Source organism: Leucopleurus acutus (genome assembly GCF_964270905.1).
Source record: "Leucopleurus acutus genome assembly, chromosome: 7".
Taxonomy (NCBI): Eukaryota; Metazoa; Chordata; class Mammalia; order Artiodactyla; family Delphinidae; genus Leucopleurus; species Leucopleurus acutus.
Genome location: NC_139150.1, coordinates 8073855 through 8100749, shown reverse-complemented (window position 1 = coordinate 8100749; position 26895 = coordinate 8073855). Strand labels below are relative to the sequence as shown.

The window sequence follows — 26895 nt, the reverse complement described above, 5'->3', positions numbered from 1 at the left end:
GGCAGGCAATACAGATTCTGTTCAGTGTAGCTGAGCTACCAACTTGTTTCTCTTTGCTGGGACTTTTCCAGTGTTAGCACCTACAGCCCTGCCTCCTGGGACCCCCTCAGTGGAACAGTATCAAAACCAGAAAATTGACATTGCTACAATCTCCAGACCTTATTCAGATTTCACTAGTTAGTACACGTGCTCGGGTGTGTGTGTGCACGCGCACGTGCGCAGTTCCGTGCAATTTTATCACATGTGTAGATACATGTTAACCACTACTGCGATCAAGACACAGAACTATCCCATCACTATCTTGATTTAAAAACTGACAGCCCTGGGCTTCCCTGGTGGCACACTAGTTGAGAGTCCACCTGCCGATGCAGGGAACACGGGTTCGTGCCCCGGTCCGGGAAGATCCCACATGCCGCGGAGCGGCTGGGCCCATGAGCCATGGCCGCTGAGCCTGCGCGTCCGGAGCCTGTGCTCCGCAACGGGAGAGGCCACAGCAGTGAGAGGCCCGCATACCGCAAAAAAAAAAACAAAACACTGACAGCCCCAGGTTCTGGGGACCCCCTCAGGCCCAGGCCGGCTGGATGAGGGGTCACCCTTTTTATAGCTGAACATAGGTGGTGCTCCCCTTCGTAAGCTCACTTTAGACCCCAGCCACAGTTTTGGATCTGCATCAAAGGGCCCTCATTATGAAATATACACATTGGATTCTCACATGGTGTGTGCTGGTGTCCTTGTCCAGCAGTAAATGGACTTAGTGCTGTTTGAGTCAGAGTTTACATCCTGCTGCCACTTTTCACAGGAGGGTTAGCTGTGCTAGTCGGAGAAGCGGGAGTTGTATGGGGCGGCTCATGAAACCATTCCCTGTGTCCTTCCTTCAGGGCCCAGACAAGGCACGCTCCCAGCTCCTGATCCTGGACCGCGGTTTCGACCCCAGTTCCCCCGTCCTTCATGAATTGACTTTTCAGGCTATGAGTTACGACCTGCTGCCGATTGAAAATGATGTATACAAGTAAGTACACACACCCGTGTGACTGCAGCTTTTCAAATGAACCAAACACACCTCTAATTTAAGAAAAAGGATGTCGTTAATCCTAGGAAAATCCGATGCATTGATACAGTCTTGCTAATAAGCCCGCGAGCTTTTCTGTGAGTTCCCAAAGTCCAGCTGCGCCACCAGCCAGAAACTCCTCTCCCTTTCAAAGAGAAGAAGAACTTTCGATCTTTATTTCACAGCTCATGTCGCCTCAGTTCATAGCTGGCTTGGGTGTGTTAATATGTTGACTTGTGTGTGTCAGAGCATATCTTATTCAGAGTTGAAACTTCTTAACTACAGATCATGAAATATGATGATGATAAAGTATATCAACAGGATTTTCCTACTGAATCTTATTTGCAGTTTGCTTCATTATAAACAACATTTTTCTCGGTAGCAATCATCAGAAACTCAGTCTCTAAAAACTTATTTTTCTTTCTGTGGGAACAGGCTATATTGTTCTCGCGTCCTTTATTTTATAACATTAACCGTAAAGATAGTTGTTTCAAAATGAAGGTTCTAAAAATATGACTGAATCTCAGCTTTGGTACCTGTAATTCTTGCTTTCCTTTAGATGTTCATGATTTCACATGTGAAAATTTGCTGAGGGCCAGTTGCAGGCAGCTGCAGAATGCTGTTTAGGTCCCACACATTTGAGGATGGTGTCCCAGGCCGTTTCCAACCAGGAACAAGTGTGATCCTCGCCTTTCCCTTTCAAGTACCTCTGAACCCACCTATAACCTGACTTCACACCTGAGCCAGGTGGCTCTGATGGAGCTCATATCAACTGACCCTGGGGGTTTTAAACCAGGACCTCAAGTCAGTTGACTTTGATTAGACCTTTGGGTCTCTTTCTGCCTAAGAAATCATTAGCCTTTTTAGATGCAGCAGACCTGACACAGATAGTGACACATCAGATGGTTGGGGTGCTTGCTTGATGTTCAGACAGATTCGTGTGAACATCTGTCTGTTATTTTTTGTTGTTTGTTTGGTTTTGCTCCTTCCACAAGGAGGAGTTCTACTTTTTTTTTTTTAAATTAATTTATTTGTTTTTGGCTGTGTTGGGTCTTTGTTGCTGTGCACGGGCTTTCTCTAGTTGCAGCGAGCAGGGGCTACTCTTCGTTGCGGTGCGCAGGCTTCTCACTGCAGTGGGTTCTCTTGTTGCGGAGCACAGACTCCAGGGGTGCGGGTTTCAGTAGTTGTGGCTCGCGAGCTCAGTAGTTGTGGCATGCGGGCTCTAGAGCGCAGGCTCAGTAGTTGTGGCTCGCGAGCTTAGTTGCTCCACGGCATGTGGGATCTTCCAGGACCAGGGCTCGAACCCATGTCCCCTGCACTGGCAGGCGGATTCTTAATCCACTGCGCCACCAGGGAAGCCCCATCTGCCTGTTTTGAACCAGGGGGATTGGATGAATTTTGTGGGACGTCTCCTCTCCAGGTATGAGACGAGCGGCATTGGAGAAGCGAGGGTGAAGGAAGTGCTCCTGGACGAGGATGACGACCTCTGGATAGCGCTGCGCCACAAACACATCGCGGAGGTGTCCCAGTAAGAGCCCACCCTGTGCCCTTCCCCTAGCCTCGGCCAGCCCTGCCCCAGGCTCCAGGGCTCACCCCACCGACACGGGCAATCACAGTTGTCGGTTGCCGGTGTGCGTTCTCTGGGCAACTTGACCAGAGCTCACCAGTGCATGAATTCGTTGCTTCTGCTAAGTCGCCAACGTGCTAACTAGTGATGATGAACCCCTTCTGATATCTGAGCTCAGGCTACACCGACTTCATGAAGTTAGAAAATCCATTCTGTGTTAGGGTTGCTTTTAGGATTTTTAGAAAGCATTTGTAGCTCTCTCAGTAAGATGCTTTATAAACACTAAACACTTGAAGCCAGTTTGTTCTATTGAAGGATCCGGGCTCCACTACATACAGTTCAGTTTTCGTTTATATAGCTGGTGTGTCCCCTTCCTCCCTGTTGTCATACCTAAAATTTCTGAGCAAGCCTTGATGTATTTACTGATACATGTGCTAAACCAGTACCTTGCTCTGAAAGTATTTCAAAATGTTTCTAACACTGGAAAGTTTTTAATGAGACCTTTAAACTGTAGATAACAAGCCTGCTTTTGCAGAAAGACACATTCTGCTACACTGAGTTGGTGCTAACCGGCAGGAAATTCACAAGGAAGAGTGAGAAACTGTTACAGCCTGGGATAGTTCTGTTGTTTAGAAAAGTAGTTTCCAAACTTTTTGGATCACTCAACTTTAGAAAAATGTTAATTCACATTGCCAGTATATAATTTATTCATGCATTAAATATATGCTTTATTGTACTAACATGCATATGTTATAGCATACACAAAAAACATAAATTTGAAAAGGATGAAGTAAAATTATATAAATAGATGTCCTAACATTCTCTTTTCTGCTCTCAAATTGTCTTGCACCCTCCACGATGGAGACCCCTGGTTTAGAGTATTAGGAAAATGATGTATCTGTCTCTCCTCTTAGAAAGTCACTTTAGATGTATGCGTTACGGGCAAGAAAAGCCGCCACATATTCCTAAAGGAGGAATCTTGCATGACTCCTATAGCATCACATAGAGACACTTGGTGCCGCGTTGAAGCTTAGCTGCCTCCTTCTGTCTTCCAGGGAAGTCACCCGTTCTCTGAAGGAGTTTTCTTCCAGCAAGAGAATGAATACTGGAGAGAAGGTAAACCCGTACTCAGGCTCCAGTGCTCCAGAGAAAGCAGAAATCCCTGCTTTCTCTCTAGGGGTGGGGAAGATGCCTCCTCAGCACGGGACTAGTGAGTTGGGGGCTGAGAGAGGTCATGGTCCTCTTTTCGTCTGTACCATTTTGTCTTATTTTTGTATTCAAAATTGAGATCTGAACCCCCCGCCTTTTGATATTTATAGAGCTTCTTCTCCTTGTTACTCTGAAGATTAGTGTTTACCGTTCTGGATCATGATTCACTTTAAGCCAGAAGAACTTGCTAAAACCTTTTTTAGCTTTTGGTAGCATTAGAATTTATATCCGAGCTCACCTGGGCCTCTCCTCCTCCTGACTGTTTATCAGAGGTGTTTTACTCCTCTTAGGAGAAATGCCGCTCTGACTGTGTTGCTCCCTGGCTTAGATCATTAAGCGATTTCCTGATTCCAGTAGAATCAAGCCCCACCGTGGACACGCCTTACAGCGCCCAGGTCATTGGGCCGCACAGACTCTCATCTCTGCCTCCCTCCTCCTTGCCCCCATCGCCTTGCTCAAGCCATGCCTGTGCTCCTTGCCTCGGCCCTGCCTTATGAGGTCCCTTTCCTTGGGCTCAGGCATCGTTTTCTCTGAGCCAAGACTAGGGAGGTGTCTCTGCTCTGCACCCACATTCATGATTCCCTCCAAGAGTGCTAATCCACTCACTTAGAATGGCTCCTCTGCTCAGTGTTAGCTCCATGAAGGCAGAAATCCTTTTTTTGTCCTTGTATCTCCAGCACCTAAAAGTGCCTGGTAGGTAGTAGTCATTCAGTACATTTCTTTTAGGTACGTGAATGGGATTAGGTGGGTCACCCAATTAGAAAGTCAGCAGAGCCCTTCCACCTGTCAGGATGCAGATTCCAGCCTTCTCTTCCCTTCTCCCGTCTTCCTACCTGTCTACACAACTACGTCCTTTCTGCGGAGACGAAATGTGAATTGATTCCATGATTGCTTGAGCTGAGTATGCAGAAAAGCATCACGCAGACAAAAAACTGTTCTTTCCTGGCAAGAATTATGCTCTCAGTAACTTTCTAGTCCAATAAATAAAACATAATTGCTAGATTTCAGAGGTCAGTTCCCCACCTATAACACAGTCACGGTATTTGGATCAATAATTTTTTGAGCCAGAGAGGTGGTAATCTAAACACACGTGATCTTGTGTTTAACAGATGCATTTGCGGGGGTTACAGAGTGAGCACTCGGGAGTCCGGCGCTGGCTGCTGTCCTGTCCTGCGCCCACCCCCCCTTGCCCACCCTCTTAGCTCGGGGCCATTGGAGTGAGACCGTGTGCTTCCCTCTTCCCATAGACCACCATGCGGGACCTGTCCCAGATGCTGAAGAAAATGCCCCAGTACCAGAAAGAGCTCAGCAAGGTATGACGATCCAAAATGATCCATTCGCATCGTGAGTATAAGCAGCTGCAAAAAGGCTCCTCTACCCTTGCTGATGCATAGAAATCCACAGGTTTTTAGTCATCTTCAGTTTTTATTAGAAAACAATGAAAGGTTGGGATAGACAGGTCATTTCCCATGATTTTCTTTTCTCTTCTTCTCTCTGTATCCTTCCAATTCCTCACCCCATGGGCCTGAGAGGGAGAGCTCGGAGGAAGTCACAATGATCTGGGAGTCACACATCGCTTCCGCCTTAGAAGGCGCGGGGGATTGAGCGCCACCTGCTGGAGGGAGGAGTATGAAAGGATTTGTGGGTGCCTGTGAAACCATCACCCCACCCCACCCCCATAAAGGATTTCTCCTTCCTCTTGACTCTTGTAGAAGGTGGTCTGTCCCTCTTCCCGACACACACAATTCTCTACCCAGCAGCGTCTGTGAACCTGCTTGAACACGTATTTCATATCCTTTATGAGGCTGGAGACACCTTGGTGCCTAGCACCGTGTCAGTACATAGCGCGTGCTTGGTAGATGCTGCACAAATCAGCGAGTGATCCCTTGACCACACGCTCTCTGCTTTGTCCTAGTATTCGACCCACCTGCACCTTGCTGAGGACTGCATGAAGCATTACCAAGGCACCGTGGACAAACTCTGCCGGGTGGAACAGGTAGGGCCTTTTCCTTCTCTTTCCGCCAGGCCCATTTATTTGCTTAACTGAATTTTAACATCTGACCTTGAACACCCTGCAGAATCATAGGAAATAGAAATGGGAAAGCCTGCTAGATCGTGTTGTCTCGACTCTCTGGAGCCAGTGCAGTTCCACGCTCAATGGTAGGGACTAGATTGGTCTGGAATGCCATGCCGTTTGGATTTTGCATGTCTGACTTACCAGAGGCTCCCTGGAATGGCAGAAGAGAGAGGTACACAGCGCTGAACCCTACATTGACAGGGCTGGCCGAAGGCTGTATCCTGAATGTCTTTCCCTTCTGCCGTAGCCACACCAGCTTGGAGACCTAGAGGCTGAAAGTGGGTAGGGCAGCCGAAGGTCAGAAATTCTCCCACAGCCTCCCTGATCACAGTTGGGATCGGAGTTCTGTCCCTGTCACTGGTTTGTTTGACGTGCTTGTTTCTCTCTGCTTTCTTTTCCTCGTCTGCAAAGGGACATAACAAAGCTGCCACATTTTCCAGGAGTGTCGTGTCGAGTCACTAATCCTGGCACCACATTCCTCACACATGATAACATTTCTCAACCGGGGTCAGCTTCTAAGGGAGGGGAGGTGACGCCGAAGCCTCAGCCAAAGGTCCCTCTTCACAGAAAAAAGAACTCGAGTTCTCAGTGTGAGGCCAAGATTTAAATCTCCTGGTTTGATGTGACAGGCTCAGCTAGGTTTGTAAGACCAGCCCTGATTCATGGACTCTCTCCTACGGGGAAGTAGCCCTGCTGAAATTCATCAATTTCATGGGTGATGTTTGCAAACACAAGGTGTCCTCTCCAAAAGAACTTGACTCTCCAGAAGATAGGTTATCCCTAGAGCAAACGGTACAAATGCAGTTGGGATTCATCCTTGGAAGTTTACATTTTTCCAGAAGTGCCCAGTGGTATTCATTGAACTAGTCACATTAAATTTTTTTAAATTTATTTATTTATTATTTGTTTTAACATCGTTAATGGAGTATAACTGCTTTACACTGGTGTTAGTTTCTGCTTTATAACAAAGTGAATCAGCCATACATATACATATATCTCCATATCTCCTCCCTCCCACCCTCCCTTTCCCACCCCTCTAGGTGGTCACAGAGCACCGAGCTGATCTCCCTGCGCTATGTAGTCACATTAAATCTGACTTTGAGACAGTGTTAGAGCCAGGTCCTGCTGAGAAGATGTCTGTTGAGGCTGCGCTGAGCTGGGAAAGGGCCTTGGAGAGGGGCCCCACCTTCCTCTGGCCCAGGCTGGGCAGAGGCCCGAGCTTGAGATCATGCTCCTTACGGACTCCTGGGATCTTTAGAGAAAAAAGGCAACCTTCCGGCAGCCTCTGTAAGAGCTGCAGAGAAAGTTGCAGCTGCTGGTCTCAGAACGAGACCAGATCGTTCTTGGTTTGCTGACACTGATGTGCTGCCTTCTCGGGCCTGTTGAGAATGGATCCGCCTCTTGCCTGAGTTGCGAGGGAGGGGCCATAGACCGTGCTTACTTCACTCTTTATCTTCAGTTCCACTGTTAGCACCCCCTCCCCCTTCATCTCCTTCAGTGGGATTTGCAGGGAGCCCATGTTTTTTCCTCCTCTCCCTGAAAGTGGTTGGAAGATTAAAAACAGAGGTTAAAATCCTAGTTAAAACTCAGCGGGCACAGCCTTCCATGCCACGGGGAGTGGAGCAGAAAGAGTCCAGCCAGGCGGAGGCACCTTATAATATTAAGCTTTTCACATGTGGGAAGTGCATCCCCTTAAGCCCCGATCCCTCTGTAGGGCTTTGTCCCTCTTGAGGACCTACCAGGATTGAGGCTTTCCCTGAGGAATTGGCACACGTACACTGGGACTCACGTGGAGGGAACAGCCTGCCTTTAAACAAGATGGCAAATCAGCGTGGTTTCTGGTTTTGGAAAGCGAAGCCTGGGGCTTTCCTCAGTTCTCACCGATGCCTTAGACACCAGTGCTGATTACCCCCGTTCTGATTAATTAATTGAGAGATAAGCACCTGCAGAAGACCTTCCCCCAACCAAACTAAACATCCCAGACGTTTATGGATAACCAGTTTTCTAATAGTTACCATTTGTCCAGACTGTTGCCAGAAATGGGGTCAACGCGGTGTGTTTTCTGCAGGACCTGGCGATGGGCACAGATGCTGAAGGGGAGAAGATCAAGGACCCCATGAGAGCCATTGTCCCCATTCTGCTGGACGCGAATGTCAGCACTTACGACAAAATCCGCATCATCCTTCTCTACATCTTTTTGAAGAATGGTAGGAACGGTGGGATATAGAGGAGGGCGATAGGCCCTTTCTTGGGGAAAATGAGGCAGCTGGGAGAGAGAGAACAAAGTGGAAAACAGTGTAGAAGACAAGGAAAAGGGAAGGAAAGGGGTGTTTAATAAGATCTGAGGGGCTCTTTACATCTGGGGAAATGTCATGTAGGCAGATCAGTTGCAACTAGAGGCTGAGTATCCCCCAGTGATTCTGGAGTTAGTCCAAGGGACGGCATAATTCGAAGAGGACAGGGTGGGGACAGCTGGGAGAGTCTATTGGCTTTATGGCCAGCTTATTAGAGCATTTCTGCTAGACACTTTTAACTTGCCCCACATTTGTAATCTGTGCCTTTAAATAACTGATTTTAACCCACATCTGCTGCCTATAAGTGTCCATAGGTGTCCATTGTGCCAAAGATGGACACAGAGGCTCTCCTGTCCAAGCTGACTGTGATGTGGGCCAGGGGTGGTGGTGACGGCTGAGAAGCAGGAGACGGATGGAAATATAGACCATGAAGGGCAGCTGCTGATGGTCATAGCCTGTAGGCTAGAGTGGAATTTGAGTCCTGATCTTGTCTTGTCTTAGAGTAACCTTGATGCCATGAGCGGATTGGTTCCCACTAATCCTGAAGAGGAAAAGGGGCACTGTCCCCCCAGGCACTTAGCTCTGCTCCTCAGAGTGTGATGGCCAGGGGCTGGTATGGCGATCGGGCTTTTGTTCTCGCAGGCATCACCGAGGAAAACCTGAACAAGCTGATCCAGCACGCCCAGATCCCCCCGGAGGACAGTGAGATCATCACCAACATGGCCCACCTCGGGGTGCCCATCGTCACGGACGTGAGCACCCGCCTCGGGGGGAGGCAGAGGGGAGACGGCAGCTCTCATCTCTTCTCCCCTGACTGACTTAAGGCAGCTTACAGTACACACACTCAACACTGAGAAAGAGAAAGCATAAAGTCAGAGGGATGCAGGTGTAGAGGTATAAATAAAATCGAGGCGTGGCACCAGGAGCCCAGGCGGGCACATCAAGGAGGCACGCACAGTCACAAAGCTGAGCTGTGTCTGTGAGCCCGCCCCAGATGGGAGTCACACCAGCCCTGTCCCACGTGTCTTGAGTCAGCCTGGCTCTGCCATAGGACACTTAGACTCAGCATCTTCTGTGAGGTTGCGAACACAACGCTTAGTGCCACGCCGCCTTGCCACCTTTGGGTCTGCTTCTCTGACAATGACTCAGGACCCAGTGGGGTCAGGTGTGGGGGGCCCGACCAGCAACGAGCTCTGGAAGAGGCCTGGCGGGGGGCTCCAGGACTCTTCAGAGCCCCCCGCCAGGAACCTTGCTTGTAGGCACCCCACTTCCTGCAGGGAGTCAGCTCACGCCTCCGTGCTGGTAAAGCAGGGTGTAGGTGTGCTCCTTGTGGGATCTTAGAGTCAAAAGCTTTGTTCCGGAGCCACCAGACCAGAGGCCTGTGACTGGGGGCCATCTGGCGTTTTCAGGCCCTTGTTCACAAAGGGACCAAATGAGAACAGAGACGATTCATTCAGTGCATCCCGTGCTGTTGAAGCAAAATCAAAGTCACACCAAAGCAGTATTTTCTCCTATAATTGACAACAAACTAACTCCCTGCATTTGTAAGAAATGGCACTTATCCATTTGACCCACGTTTGCCATTTTTCCTGGCTTTGAAGAACCAAGTTTGCTCCAGGTTCTTGGGCTGGAGCCCACGGGGCATCGTCCGGGCTTTTGCAGGAAAAGCTCCCTACTTCTTAGTCTTTGCCAGGACTGACTCCCAGAAGGGAGCCCAGGGGCCAGCGAGGCCTCGCAGGCCCAGGCGCTGACTCGGAGCCTCGGCTCGTGTGTTCGCTTTCAGTCCACGCTGCGTCGCAGGAGCAAACCGGAGCGGAAGGAGCGCATCAGCGAGCAGACCTACCAGCTCTCACGATGGACCCCGATCATCAAAGACATCATGGAGGTCAGCGTGGGCCGAGACGAGGGCACAAGGGCAGCTGGGCCCGGGGCTTCAGCCTCCCCTGCCCCTGGGTGGGGGTGACACCCGGGGATTTGCACCCAGGCCTTGGAGGGTTCGTGCAGAGCAGCCCCAGGAGACTGTCAGATGTGGATCCTCAGATCCACACTGTTGAGCCCCACAGTAGAGACCCCTCAATGGTACTGCAGCCGAAGGAACCAAACCCGTCACAGCACCTGAAGGTCCTGTGAGTAAGGAGTGCCACGCTAAGGATGCAGCAGGGCGGGAGGGCCTCTGGAAAGAGATCCCAGCCCGTCCTCTCCCGCTGCTTCCCTCCCTCAGCCCTCACATCAGCCAGAGACACTGCCAATCGTGTTTCTGTGCAGCCCTATCCCTTGCCTGGAGTTCTCACTCTCCTTTCCACCTCCTGAATCCTGCCTTCCTGCAAAGTCCCATACACTGGCCCACCCGTCTGACCACCCAGCACCACAGAGGCCTCCCTGGACTCCCACAGCATGTGTCAGGGATGCTCTTTACATGTGTGTGCTGCTCTCTGTGTTGGCTCATCGTTTTAGACCTTGGTCCTGTGCCCTCACCTGACGTGTCCTCTGGCACCGAGCCTTGCGCGTAGTAGGTGTTTCGTATCTGTGAAAGTCAGGTAGCCCAGCGGTGTCCCTTCCTCCCCTTCTTGTAGCTCGAGGTCGAGGAAACCCTGTGTAGAACCCTGACGCACCCTGGGAGCTTTGGGGTGGGAATTGGAGATGGTCTTTCCAGTTCCTGCCCTTGACAGGAGGACAGGACTGGGGTCCAGAGAATGAAAGGTCTTGGCCAGGATCCTTTTGCTAATTCCTAGCAGTCCATGTGTTCCCACTGAATCGTACGTTAAAATAAATATATTTTAAGTATATATAGTGAGTCAGCATTCTATTTTTAAAACCCACAAACCAAAAAGATGGGTGAACATGAGACATCTTGAAACCAATTACGTTTCTTTGCTTGGCAGAGCGGATCAACTGCTCTGTCTCATTCCCTCCTTTGTTCTCTGCTCCCTTTTCCTTCCCCCCACAACCCCAGTCCCCCAAAGAGACATGTGTGGGCTTCACACGGTAGCTGTTAGGAGTGTAGACTTCTCGGCAGCAGGGGGTGGGTAGCTGGATCCACCCACCAGATAATTAGGCCCTTGGGAAACTGAGGCTGTAAGGCCTCAGCTTGCCTGAGAGACTGCCCATGCCTAGTGTCTTCAAGACGGATGGCAAGGGTCAGGAGTTTATTGGATAGGATGCGACATTTATAACCTCACATGGAACATAAAAGGGTGGAAGAGAAGCAAGAAAAAATAATGCAGGTTTTTTTTTAAGTTTATTTTATTTATTTATTGTTTTTGTCTGCATTGGGTCTTCGTTGCTACGTGTGGGCTTTCTCTAGTTGTGGTGAGCAGGGGCTACTCTTCGTTGCGGTGCGCAGGCTTCTCATTGCGGTGGCTTCTCTTGTGGAGCACGGGCTCTAGGTGTGTGGGCTTCGGTAGTTGTGGCACGTGGGCTCAGTAGTTGTGGCTCGGGGCCCTAGAGCGCAGGCTCAGCAGTTGTGGCGCATGGGCTTAGCTGCTCCGTGGCATGTGGGATCTTCCCGGACCAGGGCTCGAACCCATGTCCCCTGCATTGGCAGGCGGATTCTTAACCACTGTGCCACCAGGGAAGCCCAATGCAGGTTTTTTTAAAAAACTTCTCTTCAAGAGCAGACCTACAAACTTACCTCATTGTATCTGCTGGTTATGGAGCATCTGGTCCGCCCGCTCCGAGCTCAGCGTCAGGTGCCCAGCAGTGGGCAGCGGACAGGGGAGCTCTGGTTGTTGCAAAGCTGGCCGTGGTTTTGGCTGAGTGACTTGTGCTTCGAGTTGTCTTACCTTGATTGCGTCAGCCCTTTGCAGAGAGATGGCCGGTCCATAGCTGTGTCTCTTCTTTCCAGGACACCATTGAAGACAGACTTGACACCAAGCACTACCCGTACATCTCCACCCGCTCCTCTGCCTCCTTCAGCACCACCGCGGTCAGGTGAGTGCAAGTCCCTGAGCAAGCGAGCGGGGAGCAAGCGGCACTGTGTCTGGTTGGACGGCAGCCGCACGGCAGTCCTGCTGTGACGCCTCACGGCCCTCGAGAACCCTCCCACCGCTTTTCGTCACAGCCAGGGTGCAGGCCAAGTCCTTGCAGCGGCCCATGAGCCCCTTCAGCCCCTGGCTTCCCGTTCCTCCCTCGCTCCCTACTCCTCCCCCACTTCAGCCACACCAGCCTCCTTGCTCTTCCCCAAACACGCCAGGCTTACTTCTGCCTCAGGACCTTTGCACTTGCTTTTCCCTCTGCCTGAAATGATCTTTCCCCAGGTACCTCTGCATGGCTCACCTCTTTTCTCCTCCAGGTCTTTAATAAATTGTTACCTTCTCCCATCTTCCCTAACCACCCTGTTTAAAATTACAGTACACCAGTCTTCCTAGCAGCATTATTCCTAATAGCTCAAAAGTGGAGATGACCTAAATGTCCGTCAGCTGATGAATGGATAAAAAACACATGGTATATTCATACAATGGAATATTGTTCAGCCCAAGATAGGAATGAAATACTGATCCATGCTGTAACATGGACAAACCTTGAAAATATTATACTAAGTGAAAGAAGCCAGTCACTAAAGCCCACATACACTATGATTCCATTTATATGAAATGTCTAGAACGGGCTAGTCTCAAGACAGAAAGCAGATTGGTGGTTGCTCAGAACTGGGGATGGGGGTAAGGGTTGGGGAATGGGGAGCGACTGCTAATAGGTACAGAATTTCTTTTTGGGGTTGATGAAAATGGTCTAAAATTGATTGTGGTGATGACTCACAATTCTGTGACTATACTGAACACCACTGAATTATACAGTTTAAATGAGTGAATTGTATGATACATGAATTATTTCTCAATAAAGTGTTACAGAAAATAGTGAAAAAATTATAGCACCCCAACTTCCTGTCTCCCTTCCCTGCTTTTTCTCCATAGATTACACCACCACTTAGTGTGCTGTTAGTATTTACCTTGTTTACTGCCAGTCTCCCCCGACTAGAATGTCAGCCTTCTGAGGGCAGGGATTCGTGTCTGTTTTATCCTCAGTGCCTAGAACAGAGCCTGGAATGGAGTAGGCACTTGGTGTATCTGTCTTCACTTTTCATTCATTAGTTAATTTTAGTAATTAAGAAAGGGATGAATACGTCATCTGCATAGAGCCACATTTCTCAGATTCATCCTTGATGGAAACATAGATGATGGAAACGTGGATGCCTTGGGTCTGTTGGGTTTCTGCCACGTACCTGGTGATGCTCAGATGTTTCTCAGCTTGGAGATGTGAGCAGACAGCAATCCATGCTTCCATCTCTGGGTTCTCCAGCCCTCTGTGTTTTCTTGGCCACCCATGAGGCCTTGTGCATATGTTTTCGAAAGCTCTTCCTCTTGTTCACCACCTTGCCATGTTCATCCAGAAGCTTTTCCTGTTATGCTCTGCAGGCCACATCCCCACAGCCAGTCCCTGGGACTCTCAACACTAGGCACACATTTTGCCTCCAGAATGTCTTCTCTGCCTCCCTCGTGTGTGTGGCCCAGGCTCCCAGGGTAACACTTTTCAATACATGTGCCTCTACTATACTAGTACTTTGCCCGCCCGTCTTCTCTCTCCACCGCCCCCCCTTCTGTCGTCACTCTCAGGCCTGCATGATGCCAGTGGAGGCCAAATGTTTATTGCCAGCATTGGAGTGAAATACAAAATCCCACACAGTACCACAGCCAGGCTGGTTGACAACGGCAGACAAACATGATTGCACAGGCAAAAAAAAGTGACTGTGAGGTCCTCTGGGCTGGCCTTTGTGATGTGGAACGTGGCTTTAATGCTGTCCTAAGTCAGGAAGAAGGGTAAAGATTCCACTGTTCAGAGAAGACTTGCTCTCCTCGTTCTGTTTCAGATTTATCCGAATTTAATTGATAATTTAGATGACATGGACAAATGCATTTTATAAATTGCAAAAATTGACAATTAAAAAATAGAAACTCAGTGACCCCTATTAACTTTTTAGTTACTTTTAAAACTTCCACAAAAGAGGTTCCCAACCAAATGGATGCAATGGTGAATTCTTCTGGTATTTTATGAAGAAACCACTCAACATTAACACATTTGCAGATAACAGAAAGAGAGAAGAAACTTTCCCACTTATTTTATGAGTACATGATCCTAAAAGCAAATCTGAAAATGACATTAAATAAAACTTCCCTCAAGCACAGAGAGGCACATGTTATAGATAAAATATTAGCAAACTAAACCCAGTGGCATATACAAGGAGCAATGCATCTTGCTGAAGGGTTTGAGGAAATGCAAGGCTGATTTAACACTTTAAAATCCTCAACGTAATTCTCCACACAAGAAAAAATATATATGATCTTCTTCTTAAGAGATGGCCCCTCATTTTGTTTTGATTTTTGTTTTGTTTTCCCCATTTTCTTAGCCTGGAAGCAACCAATTTCTCATTGTTTCCAAGGACAAGGTGAAGGCCCACTGAGGGAAGCCGGGGCCAGGAGTGGGGGGGCACCTGGGGAACTGTCCTGCCACTGAGATGCCTGTCGTTCAGGAGTCAGCTCCGTGTCACCTCCTCCAGGAAGCCTTCCCCAGTGATGCCCAGTCGGCACTTGAAGTCCCTCCCCCGTGTTTGTTCCCACTGCACTGAGCTCCTCTCCTTGGGGCGCGATGCAGACCCCCATCCTCCTGCCACCCTCCTCGCCCCACCCGCCCCAGTTAAGCCTGAGCTCTTGGTTGGCAAGAGCCGCATGTCACTCAGGTCAGCTCCTCGGTGCTGGGGCGGCCCCAGCCCAGTGAGGCGCCTGGTGCACATCTGTCCAGTGAATCAATGTGCCGGCTACAGACAGGCCCTGGACTCTGTGGTCCCTGCTCCCTCCAGCAGAGTGTCCCAGACAAGCCCAGAACTGTACAACTCGGGGGAGACACCGGGACCAACATCATGCGGGTGAAGCTGCTGAACGTCCCGCTTTAAAGCCGATCTGAACCCGTCTGTTGCCTGCATGACGGGGTCACAGCACAGGCGCTCATAGTGATTCTTCTCCCGGCAGCCAAAGTGCTTGATAATTTGCACTGCAGTTCAGTTCAGCCAACACTTGCTAAGCGTCTACTCTGTTTCGGTCACTGGTGTACAGAACGAGTGTGTAACACGTCACGGAGGTATGAAGTATAAGCTGTGGATGCAGATAAACATGATTAATATCTTTCTCTCTCCCTCTCCCTCCCCCTCTCTCCTGCCCCAGCGCCCGCTATGGGCACTGGCATAAGAATAAGGCCCCAGGGGAGTACCGCAGTGGTCCTCGCCTCATCATCTTCATCCTGGGGGGCGTGAGCCTGAATGAGATGCGTTGTGCTTACGAGGTGACCCAAGCCAACGGAAAGTGGGAAGTGCTCATAGGTGAGTGGGGCGTGTTTTCTAGAGGGAAGGGACCGCTTCACTGCACTTGGACTCCATTCCATGCTTTGGTGTTTCATTCTGTCTTCGGTTCTCTGTTGCCCCTGAAAAACTTAAGTCTCTAGACATGTTTGTGGACGGCAGACGCTGACGAGCGAAGAGTTCCTTCCTCATGGCTGCACTGTGTCTCTTGATGAGTGGCAGCCCCATGTGGTGGGAAGAGCCTGGTCACAGATTCCAAGAGACCCAGGCTGATATTCCTGCTCTGCCACTGCCACGTGGGTCACCTCGAAAGTGCCTCTCCTCTCCACACTGTTATTTCCTTACCCACGAAAACAGGGTTAAGAGCACCCACTTACAGCCTGAACTAGGCCTGGTGCTGGCCCGGGGCTGGGGGGTGGGGGGTAGGGTGGTGTCAGTTTCCTGGCCTCCAGCCTCACGTCCAGAAGACGCTCAGTGAACGGACGGTAAATGATTACCGGCTCCTATACCTGTCAGTTGGAGACGCACAGACGAGGAGTGAGAGCAGATACTGCCTGAAACATACTGGCCTGACTCCTGCACTCTGCTGAGGGTTCCCCCAGCCAGTTCCTGCTACTTCAGGGTCTGTCATACCCCTTCTGGTTATTTCCTGCTGGCTTTCCAGAAGAAAGGAAGCAACTTATAAGAGCTGACTTAAGGCAGCAGGAGAAGATTCTTCTCCTTTTTCATGCCTACAGGAGCTTCTCCAATTTCTCGGCTGGAAGAGGAAGAGTGAGCTGAGAAAAATCTTGCTTTCTCCAGATGCCTTCCTTTTGTCCCATCTTGCCCTTAACAAAATGGAGTTGCACCTGCCCAGAGTACCTCTTAACATTGATTGGCAAGAGGTGATCAGCACCTACTGCCCTGGCTGGGCCCCGCCCTTGCCCCGATCTCAATAAGATGTGTCAGTTTTATACCTCCACTTTGGGGGGACCAAGGCGCAGTGCCCCCCAAGCTCTCAGAGTGAGCAGGTTCTGCAGACCAGTCCATGTGGCCGTTCCTGGGTGTATCAAGATGGAGCTGGCACTGTCTTCACAACCTGCGTTCCAGATACCACCATTCATTGGGGAGCTCGCACCTCTCCCTCCCCTCCCCACTCCCTGAAGCCTCCCCTGTCTGGTCACCGTTTCTCTCTGTGTTCTTTCCTTTCTGGCTACGTGGGACCCTGTGCCAGAGCTCTCGGTGTTCCCTGCTTGCGTACGTGTTGCATGAGCGTGTTGGCTAACTGTCTGCTGAAACACAGCTTTCCTGGGCAGAAGCCGTCACAGCCAGGCTTCGCTGTAACCCCCTCTTCCACGCTGGCCCGACCCGAGGTTCCCTGTTGGGAGGTGGAGACCCGGGGAGACAGGGTCGCCCCTGCGGATCGGTGGAGAGGCCTGGTGCAGACCGCTGACGCCCGCTGTGTGGCCCCGCCCGCTCTGTGCATGCCGGGCGTCCTCGTGGCCCATGTGCGCATGCGCCGCGTGTGCACGGCGTGTGCTCCGCGCGTGCGCGTGCGTCTCGCGCTCTCGCACCTCATTGGCTGCATAAAACGTAGGCCTAAGTTGGCATGTTCCGGTAACGTACCTTTGTTCAAGCAGTCAGCCGGCCTCTGTTCTCCCGCAGGTTCTACTCATATTCTCACTCCCACCAAATTTCTCATGGACCTGAGACACCCCGACTTCCGGGAGTCCTCTAGGGTATCTTTTGAGGATCAGGCTCCAACAGTGGAGTGAGAGCCAAAGAAACAAAGTAAAAGCAGCTTATTACAGAAAAGAAGCTCTTCCACTCCGAAGGGTTTTCTTTGATTTATTCCGTCACTCTTTATTTTTCCCTTTTCCGTTTATTATTTATTTGATTTCTTTTAACGAGAAAATGCTTGCAGTTCTTAACACCGATTGAAAATGTGTCCGATGCTGCCCTCACCAACCCTACCCTGAGCCCCACTGGGCTCCAGCTCGCTCATGCCTTGGGTTACCTGTCGCCCAGTCAGACAGCTGCAGCCCTCTGGGCTTTAGACCAGTGACAATCACAACTGCTGTGCACAGTCCTCCAGAGGGAGCTGGACGTGGAGGGATGCCACAGGCGCTGTGCCCCAGCCTGCTGGTCCCGGGGTGAATTTGTGGGCACAAGGCAGAGAACACCAGGCAGCCTCCAGGTTGTGATGTGGTGTGGGAACTTGAGAGTGAGACCAACAGGTGTTCAGGGGACAGTCCTGTCCAAGGCAGAACTCCAGTGGAGACGCCAGTTGGCACACGATCATGAGGAAAGCTTGGCAGAGGGCGTTAGGGTAGACTCCCAGTCAGTGGTAGGTAGATATGTCAATACCTTTTTCCCAGGACAGACATTTATCCTGAGGAACAATTTCTAAGGGGTGATGGGGTCATAAGCCACCTTGTACATGGCAAACTCCAGCCACCGGTGGAAAGAGCTCATGTCTCCTGTTCCTCTGGGAAAAACAGCACTTAACAGTCATTTGCTCTTTCAGTAATTGCTTTTTATTTTAATTCTCCTGTGGATCCTTTCAAGAGTTGAGAATCATACCCCTCTCTCTCATTGGAGTTTCCTGGTCAGATTGAGAGCCTTTGGGTAGAAATCTGTTCTCCACGCTATGTGCTGTTTATATTTTTTAATTTTTTAATTTTTTTTTTTTTTTGCGGTATGCGGACCTCTCACTGTCGTGGCCTCTCCCGTTGCGGAGCACAGGCTCCGGACGCGCAGGCTCAGCGGCCATGGCTCACGGGCCCAGCCGCTCCGCGGCACGTGGGATCTTCCCGGACCGGGGCACGGACCCGTGTCCCCTGCATCGGCAGGCGGACTCTCAACCACTGCGCCACCAGGGAAGCCCTATGTACTGTTTTTAAAGAGCGTCTTCTCTCCCACCATGCTTGTGCCTTTATCTCAGTTACCCGGGAACCCCTTGTCAGTGTGGCAGATTACCCAGGTTTTATTCTTGTGCTCATTCCCTCCTCTCTCTTTCCACCCTTCTTTTGTGCTGGGAATCTCCCCTGACCTGTTCAGATGGCAGACTGACCCTGAAGACCTCACTGCACCATTAGTCATTCTTTAGTTTCATTACATTCTGTGATGAGGCCACGTCCTGTGTCCTGACTTCGTTTACTCTGTTGAGGATGCACCCTAGAAATGCCTCCACCCCCACCCCGGGCTGAAACGTGGCCCTGTGAGTTACAGAGTGTGAGTCACCTGTCAGTGAGCAGCGGACAGGCATGGACTCTAGCCTCAGCTTGGCCACAAGCACCTGTGTGACTGGGGGAGGTCGTTCCCACTGGGTCACAGCACACAGAACACAGGGCGGCTGGATGGCAGGGCCCGAGGCCGCTCGGGCTCTGTAATGCAGTCGTTCCGCTGGTGGCTTAAACCAGGCAGCCCTACGCACCCTGGCACACTCTCTGGCGACCCTTCGGGGAATGGACATCAGAACCCTGGCTGGGTAACATCAGAAGTGTGCTTGTTTTTTTGAAGAGAATAAGCTCCATCCACGAAGGGCTCTAAAGGTCTGCACCGGAGGCTGTGCTGTTTAGCTCCTCTTTCTTCGCCTGGGCCGGAGGTAGCTGCCCCCGGGCAGTAGGGAGATGAGAAGCAGCAAGTGGTTGTGAGCCAGGACAGCGGGGCTGGCTGTGGCCCCGGGCTACCTGCCATCCTGCCCAGGCTGCCTTCACCCTAGAAAGCGAGGCCACTGGGTGGTCAATAAAAGTGACTTTAAAAACAGCCGTTGTTCAGCAGCACCTTGGTAGGTTCGTAATCAGAGGCATCTGGTTCCTGTGCAGATGGCAGGTAGGTGGACGGCGTTTGCTGCAAGATGTATTTCGAGGCTTCTCAAAGGACAAATGAGCAATGACAGACCACTTGCAGAGTCAGAAAGAATCACAAACCCAGACCCCAGGGGCTCCTGCTAGGATTCATTCTGGGATTCCCTGCTTTGGAAGATGCCTCTTCTTTGCACACTGCCTCCTCTGTTTTATGTTCAATCAACAGAGAGGCCTCAGCTGCCATCAGAGCAGAGCAGAGCAGAGCGAGCACGAACAGACTCTGGCTGTTTGCTCCTGGCTTCTGAAATGCTTTGTTGAACAGTGTTGGATTTTAGAGAGTTCAGTTAAGAAAAAGTGAGGCACAAAGCCCTCATACCAGGGAGGTCAGAAAGCAGGTGAGCCTTCCGACTTGCCCACTTCTGTTGCGATTGTCCAGGTGACCAAAGCTGAGGACACTGCAGGGCATTAGCGAGGCTGGGTGGTCTCCTCCCCCACATTGGTGTTTGCAGGAACTTAGCTTTTAAGGGATGGGTTTCCCCTGCTCAGCAGTGAACGAGCATCTGCGGTGGACCCTGTGTGGGTACCAGTGCTGTGTTCCATCCTCCTGGTCCCGCTCTCTCCTCCCGGCCCCTCTCTGTCCGGCCCCTCTCTGTCCTGGAGCCGAGGCTGGCTCCCCAGGGCTGGGCTGAAGGGAGTGGGCATGGATAACTGAAGTGCACAGATGCCACCAAGCCTTGGCTCAGTGCCCACTAATCAATCCATCATTTCTCTCAACTGTCTAAGAAATGAAATCTCTTTTATTTATTTATTTTTTTTTGCGGTACGCGGGCCTCTCACTGTTGTGGCCTCTCCCGTTGCGGAGCACAGGCTCCGGACGCGCAGGCTCAGCAGCCATGGCTTACGGGCCCAGCCGCTCCGCATCATGTGGGATCTTCCCGGACCGGGGCGCGAACCCGTGTCCCCTGCATCGGCAGGCGGACTCTCAACCACTGCGCCACCAGGGAATCCCTGAAATGAAATCTTTTGATTCGATCTTCACCTCGGTGCTCTAGGTGGTTTATGTTAAAAGTACTGACCATTAGGGAATGTCCAGGAGGCCTCAGGAGCTGATGAAAGGGCGCCGAGAGGCTGGCTTAGACCTATTACAGAGTACTTAACACGGGAGAGTTTTTTTTTTTTTATTATGTTGAGTACTTTGCTTTATTCTAGATCGGGGTCAGATAAGTTTCATTTTTCAGTGGGACTCAGATTTGAATCTGAACGCAGAGCTGATCCAATGCCCAGCTGCTTTTTCAGCGTTCCCTTACACATCCCCTCCTGGGGCAGGAAGCCACAGGGCCCCCAGAATTGAGAGCAGTGGCATGGCTTCTGGGCCTGGCTGTGCCGCCGACACGCCTCACCACGCTGGGCGTCTTGGATGTGGGTGGGCAAGACCACTGTCTTCCACGTCTGGCAGATCATCAAACTCACCTGGGCTGCTCTTAAATATCCAATTTAAACCCGTCGTTCACCGGTACTGCCCTCAGTAGTCTGAGTCAGCAGGACTGTTTCAGCCAAAGCCAGAACAGCTCGACCAGCTGATCTGTGGGAACTCCTGTGGTTTTCAGGCGCCGTCCGTGAGGAAGGAAGGATTTTGTCCTGGCAGAGGTCAGTGTGTCTGGCCCCCAGCTTTGACAGTCTGGATGACTTTGTTTTGGAGACCACCGTTCACGGTTCAGTGTTGCAGTTATGTAGAATAGGAGGGACCCTCAGAGCAGTAGAACCCACTTGCTGTTCTAGAGGGCCTACATGGTCAGCCACATGTGGGTTCAAGTGAGAACATTTGCAATGTTTGTGGTGGTGGAAAGCTTGACCAGGGTTTTGAAGCGATACAGCTGATTGTGATTGAGTGGCAAGAATTGGCCCTCAGGTGATTCGGATTAACACCAGCTGGTCTGCATCCTTTAAAGAGACCAGGTATTGATAGTTAGGGCCCAGGACCGTGACTGTTGTCTGATACTGTTGGTCCTGGAAGTCTTCTGCTTTCGGTCAAAGATTGGGAACACCAGATGGTCAGCAATCAGATAATATCCGGAAGTTCTGAAGCGTGGATTCCTTCACCTCCTCCTGGCCTCCCTCCAAGTCCTGAATCTGCACATAAGCAAGGGTAGGGGACACCTTGGGATGGGCGTCTGCTCAGAGGCCTTTTGGCTGCAAGGGAGGACGTTAGGGACAGTTTCTCTGGCACATGCATTGCCTTAACCTAGGTAGCCCCCAAGCTAATCCCCCGCACGGAGTTCCCAGCAGCTGTCTTTCAGGTACAGACACTCAAACTGCTGCATCGAGTTGAGATTTGGAAGGCTTTCATTCTGCCAGTGGTTCTGGTCAGAATTTGGTAACGTTTATCCCTGTTTCCTCATTTGTGGAGCAGCCTGTGACCTTTAGGACTAGTAGAAAGATTGATAAGGTCACAGAAATGAGTGTCTTCGGGGGAGAGGGGGACACTGCTGAAACCGGTGTCACATTTGCCAAAGGAGCCTCGAGTCTGCAGAATGAGTCAGTTTTGGGCACAGGGGCTGGCGCAGCCTGCACTCTCAGGGCATCCCACTCCGCACCTCGGGGAAGTAGCTGGGGACTGGTTCCTCACTCAGCAGGCCCTGGTGGGGGCTGGGGCTTGAGCTGCAGAGAACAGGATGTTGAGGAGCCTCTCACACCAGAGAGGGCTTCACCAGTGTTCTGGTCTGGACTGACAGGAAGGCTCCAGGCTGCAGTGCCAGCAGTCACAGGTCAGCTGAGCAAGGAGCGGTCAAAGGCATAGGGACCCTGGTATTTGGAATCACTCCCAGCAAGCCAGCCAGAGCCTTCTTTTGCCTGCCCTCAGGGTGGAAAATCCGGCATCCCGTGGTTTCTGGTCCCCTCCTCACGTGAAGGCCCACTCGGCCGCATCTCCAGGGAGGCACATTTTCAAGTACGGGTCTCTTTTGTTCAGTTCTTCTCTCTTCTCTCTTCTCTCGGGATCTCTTTCTTTGAAGCCTACTGCTGCATGCATGCAGGCCTCATGCTCACGCGCCAGTCACTCCTGTTCTGTTTAAGTCCATGTCCAAACCACACGATCCATGCATCTTTTTTTACTGCACTTACGAGATCTCTCTCTCTCTCCTTATGAAAAAGGACTTCATTTTTTTTTTCTGTTTTCTTTTTTCTTTTTGCAGTAGAAGTATATCTAATTCCATTAGCTTAAATTTTTGCAAGCATTTCTAACCTCTTACAATGCGCGGTCTCTGCAAGGTAAGGCCTCAGGTACCCCGGCCCTTCCCCCTTCACACCTGAGGTCCCTCCCACCACGCAGTCCCAGCCAGCGGGCTCCCGGAAGGCAGTGGCTTCCCCCAGGGCTCTGCCGTCCACTTCTTCCTCCCTACCTGCACCACTCTTACCACGCACAGTCCCCCCTGCTAACCCCTGCCCCATTGCCAGCCTCTTCCCCGGCTGTGTGATTTGGAACTTCTCTCCCTGGCTTCACCTTGAGTTCAGGAGAGAATTAGAAGTGCAGCTGCCCTGTCCCCTGGCAGACGGCAGCGCTGAGCACTGATGGAGAGGCGGGCTTCTTCCTTGGTACAGCCCGGGACCCTGCCCAAGCCAGAGGGTGTGTTCTGTTTATCCACAGCCCTCACATGCCTCCCAGGCCTACTGTGACAAGGCCCCAGACCCCAGTCCCCAACCCCTCCCTGCATCTGGGTGGGGGAGGGGGCACAGCTACAGCTCTGGGGATAGAACAGGGCAGGAAAGGGGAAAGTGTTCGAAACCGGAGCTGGCAAGCTCACCGTCTTTTCTGCCTTCCTCCAGGATCCACGCACATTCTCACCCCACAGAAACTGCTGGACACGCTGAAGAAACTGAATAAAACAGACGAAGAAATAAGCAGTTAAAAAATAAGCCACGCCTCCAAAAAACGAACCCTCTCCCCAGAGTGCTCGCAGCCCTGACCACCGCTGACCGCCTCGGTTCCTTTGCTGACCCCCTTCTCCCTCCATCGCCTGCCCCAGCTCTGCACGCCCGGCCGGCACTGTCGCCAGCTGCGTTCTCGTGTTTGGTGATGCCCTCTTCTCGTTTGAAACAAAATAATGCATTGTGTTTTTTTTAAAAAAAAAGAGTACCTTCTAGATGTATCCTGGAGATGTTCGGTGTGAGGGACGCGCTGCTGGAGGGTTTCTGAACTGCTTAGGATGATGAATGGACACCTGCTCCCCACTGGTCATGATTTTATGACCTTGTACATAAGCCAGCGTGACGTGTGCACATTGCTTGCGTATGGGAAGGTAGATGTTTGGGTGTTTTTAAAAACCCGTTTGGGATTATTCCTGTTCTTGTTGGGAATCACTGAGATGTCCGTTTTTGGAGTATTTTAAACTGAGGATTAATCTGTTACCTTCACTCCAGTTCCTACCCCTCAGTGCCAGCTCTCATCCAGATAAGCTTGGAAGTGAAGCTCAGGTGACATCTCGAGAGGTTTGAGCTGGAGTCGACCTCTGCTCTCCCCAGGGGGCTCATTCCCCCCCTCCCCCGTGCTGGAGGTAGGGGCTGGGGGCGTCCACGGGAAGTCAGGCTGGGTGCCTGTCGTGGCTCCCTCCCTGGCCGCTGCCGCAGCGCTGTGATCCTGTTCTGTGGTCTGTCACTGTCCCCAGATGAGTGAGGAGCAAGCTCCCATCGGGGACCTGGGTCCCTTGGAGAAGCAGTCAGAGCTGATCCTTCAGACCAGACGCCATCTTTCCCCAGGCATCACCCCCGACAGAGCTGCTCTCAGCAGGGTCAGCCTAGGTAGAGCTCACGGGACAGGAGCGAACCAGAGCAGAGTGAGTTCCGCAGGCTCCTGGTCAGAGGTCCCTTTCCTGTAGAGCACTGTCTGTGCCCCTGACACTTCAAACCACCTGAAGAGTAGCCCAGTGGATTTATCCAGACCCTGATCCCACTCAGGTTATCCTCCGTTTAAGATACTTGCTAATACTTTATTTTGTGTAGTGTGGGGTCATATGTCGTCGTGCTTGTAAGAGAAAACGATCATTTTATTCTCTGTATAAAAACGTAGCTGTATAAGGCTTAGCTCTGATGCAGACATTAAAGAAGCAAATGCAGGAAGGACGTCTCGTCGCCCTCAGGACTCAGCAGCTCGTTCTCCGGAAGGGAGCGCACTATTTGTTCTGCTGCTGTTGTGAACTATAATGACAGTGGAAGTCACAAAAATGTCCCGCGCCCAGCCCCACCCACCCCCTTAGCCCCTGCAAACCGTGTGTGTATATTACTGTCTTGTGGCATCGTCATTGCAAACGTGCTGTGTGCTAGTTCTCCGCGGCCCTCGCTTCCCTTTCAGAATATACTCCTCACCCGCCCCGTTAGATGCATCGTGGCATTCTCTTCTCAAGGCTTTGAAATCTCCCCTTTGCACTCAGATTAGTTTTCAGGTCTGTCTCCCTTCCCCCCCTTACAAGATCTCATTTCCTTAGGACAGACTGTAGGGACCTGCCTTGGTTTGTTTCTTCTTGTTACTGCTTGTTTTGTCCCCTGCCCTTGACCAAAAGATCGATGCTCTTGCTTCAGGACCTTGTTTGTCGGACATGTTGGTTTTCCTTTCTCTGTTATTTATATAAAAATAATTTATCAAAAGGATATTTTAAAAAAAAAAGCTAGTCTGTCTTGAAACTTGTTCACCTTGAAATTATCAGAATCTCAGTGTTTGAAAGTATTGAAGCACAAACATGTATCATCTCTGTACTGTTCTGTACTAAAGCACTCGAGTCTAATAAATAAATCAGCGCCCATTCACGGTGTCCAGGGTGACTCGCGGCCTGGTTTTACTTTGGGGAGCGGAAGGAGAAAGGCTTTGTCAGTGGTCCACTGGGGAGGAGCCCAGCCACCCCTGGCTGTGGCTCGGAGCCTTCCGGATCCATTCACTGTTACTTGCATTAGGATCTAGAGCTACCTGGAGTCTGGAGACGATCCATGAAGTGTGTTCTACACTGCCTGAGACCAGGCAGTTCTTCCAGCGTCCTGTGTCTCTGTATATAGAATGTCTCTGTCTTGGCAGGTGGCGCCCCACTCGAGCATGTGGTACCAGTGCATTTCGGGCACGTGATGAGGTCATTTTATCTGTGTTACTGCTGTCCTCCTCCATTCCTGCCGCCACACCATCTAGCCTTCCGATGAACTTATTTCCAGATCTGAAAAGTGTATCCTGCCGGTCATGAAGCCTGTTGGTGACCTGGAGAGACTGTGATGAGTTTGGTCCCAGTGGGGAGGGGACCCTTAAGTTAGGGTTGGAGTCATACTGGAAACCTGCTAGAATACTGGGCGCAGGGGTGTGGGGTTCTTTGTAGGAACTTCCGTTTCTACCCTTTTGTCCCCAGTCACCCTCTCATTCAAATTCTGATCTCCCTCATACTGTTAAGAAATCCAAGTCAGGGCCAGTTGGCGGAAGGTGCATCTCCACAGCCAGGCTATTGTCTGGTGAGACTTGCCTTAAGGGAGGTAATGATGACATTTATTGAGTCCCTGCTGCTTGTCAGGCGCCCTTGTATACCTTGTCTTTTGGGTGGGTGCTCTCCCCATTTTACAGATGAAGGAGCTGAATGGAATTCCCTGGCGGTCCAGTGGTTAGGGCTCCACACTTCCACTGCAGGGGGCATGGGTTTGATCCCTGGTCGGGGAACTAAGATCCCGCGTGTCACAAAGCTCACTCCAGCAGGAAAGCATCAGACTCTCATTTTCTTAAATAAGTAGTTGCCTCACTGGTACCCAGAATGCCTTGGAGTGAGATCCAAGATCAGAATTCTTCAATTCTAAATTGTTCTAAACTGAGTTTACATTAAAGCAAAGCCAGTACTGTCTGCTCCTTCTCCCCGGGGCCGTGTGTCCGCACCAGGCCCACGGTAGTGGCTTGTTAGTCTCTCTAACTGTTCCTGACATCGTTTGACCCGGGGTCTCTGGCGCCTCTTTCCATTCCACCCCCTCACCACCACCACCCTGTGGCAAACAAGCATGGCCCTTTTTATGCTCCTGGAAGAAGTCCTGGTTTTCCTGTAACACAGCACAAACGGAGCCTGCAGACCATTCCTCCAAAAAGTCTCCAGTAGTGTTAAATATTCTTGCATGGGCTGGGTGTTCTGCAACAAACCAAGGCATAGAGTGTTGAATCTGTAACTGGGTGATCCTAAACCAGGAGAGTCTGTGAACTGCAGCCAGTCCCTCTGCCTTTCTGGAGTTTCAGGTCTAGGCTGTGGGTCTCAGCCAGACCCTGCTGAGGGGCCTGTACACCCACTCGGTGACACCAGGCATTCGTTCCTGGGAGGCAGAATGGTGGGAGTGACTAGGAGCACAGACCTTGGCATCAGGCCGGCCTGGGTCACATCCACCTGGGCCTCGTTCCACAAGACCTTGATGAGGGACTTGGTCCCCTCCTGTGAATGATGCCCATGGAGGAACGGTGCTGAGCTGGCCCTACAGTGAGTACGGTAAGCACTCAGTCAGTGTTGATGGTGTGATTATGATTCTCAGCCAAGTCTGGGGAAAAAGAGTAAACACACACACTGGAAAAAAA

The 26895-nt window shown here is 51.0% G+C and overlaps 1 protein-coding gene across 1 annotated transcript in view; it reads left to right on the top strand.

Annotated features, from left to right (window-relative positions):
• STXBP1 (syntaxin binding protein 1) overlaps positions 1-23233 on the top strand; it is a gene marked incomplete at both ends in the record, with an annotated part of 57851 nt that extends 34618 nt beyond the window's left edge. The window contains 11 exons of the mRNA XM_082843730.1: positions 879-1009; positions 2469-2576; positions 3671-3731; positions 5072-5137; positions 5740-5820; positions 7970-8108; positions 8838-8947; positions 9979-10080; positions 12040-12125; positions 15407-15561; positions 23151-23233. Of these exons, the coding sequence (XP_082699856.1) occupies positions 879-1009; positions 2469-2576; positions 3671-3731; positions 5072-5137; positions 5740-5820; positions 7970-8108; positions 8838-8947; positions 9979-10080; positions 12040-12125; positions 15407-15561; positions 23151-23233 (1122 nt within the window). The remainder of the gene's footprint in view (positions 1-878; positions 1010-2468; positions 2577-3670; positions 3732-5071; positions 5138-5739; positions 5821-7969; positions 8109-8837; positions 8948-9978; positions 10081-12039; positions 12126-15406; positions 15562-23150) is intronic.
• Between the last annotated feature and the right edge of the window lie 3662 nt (positions 23234-26895).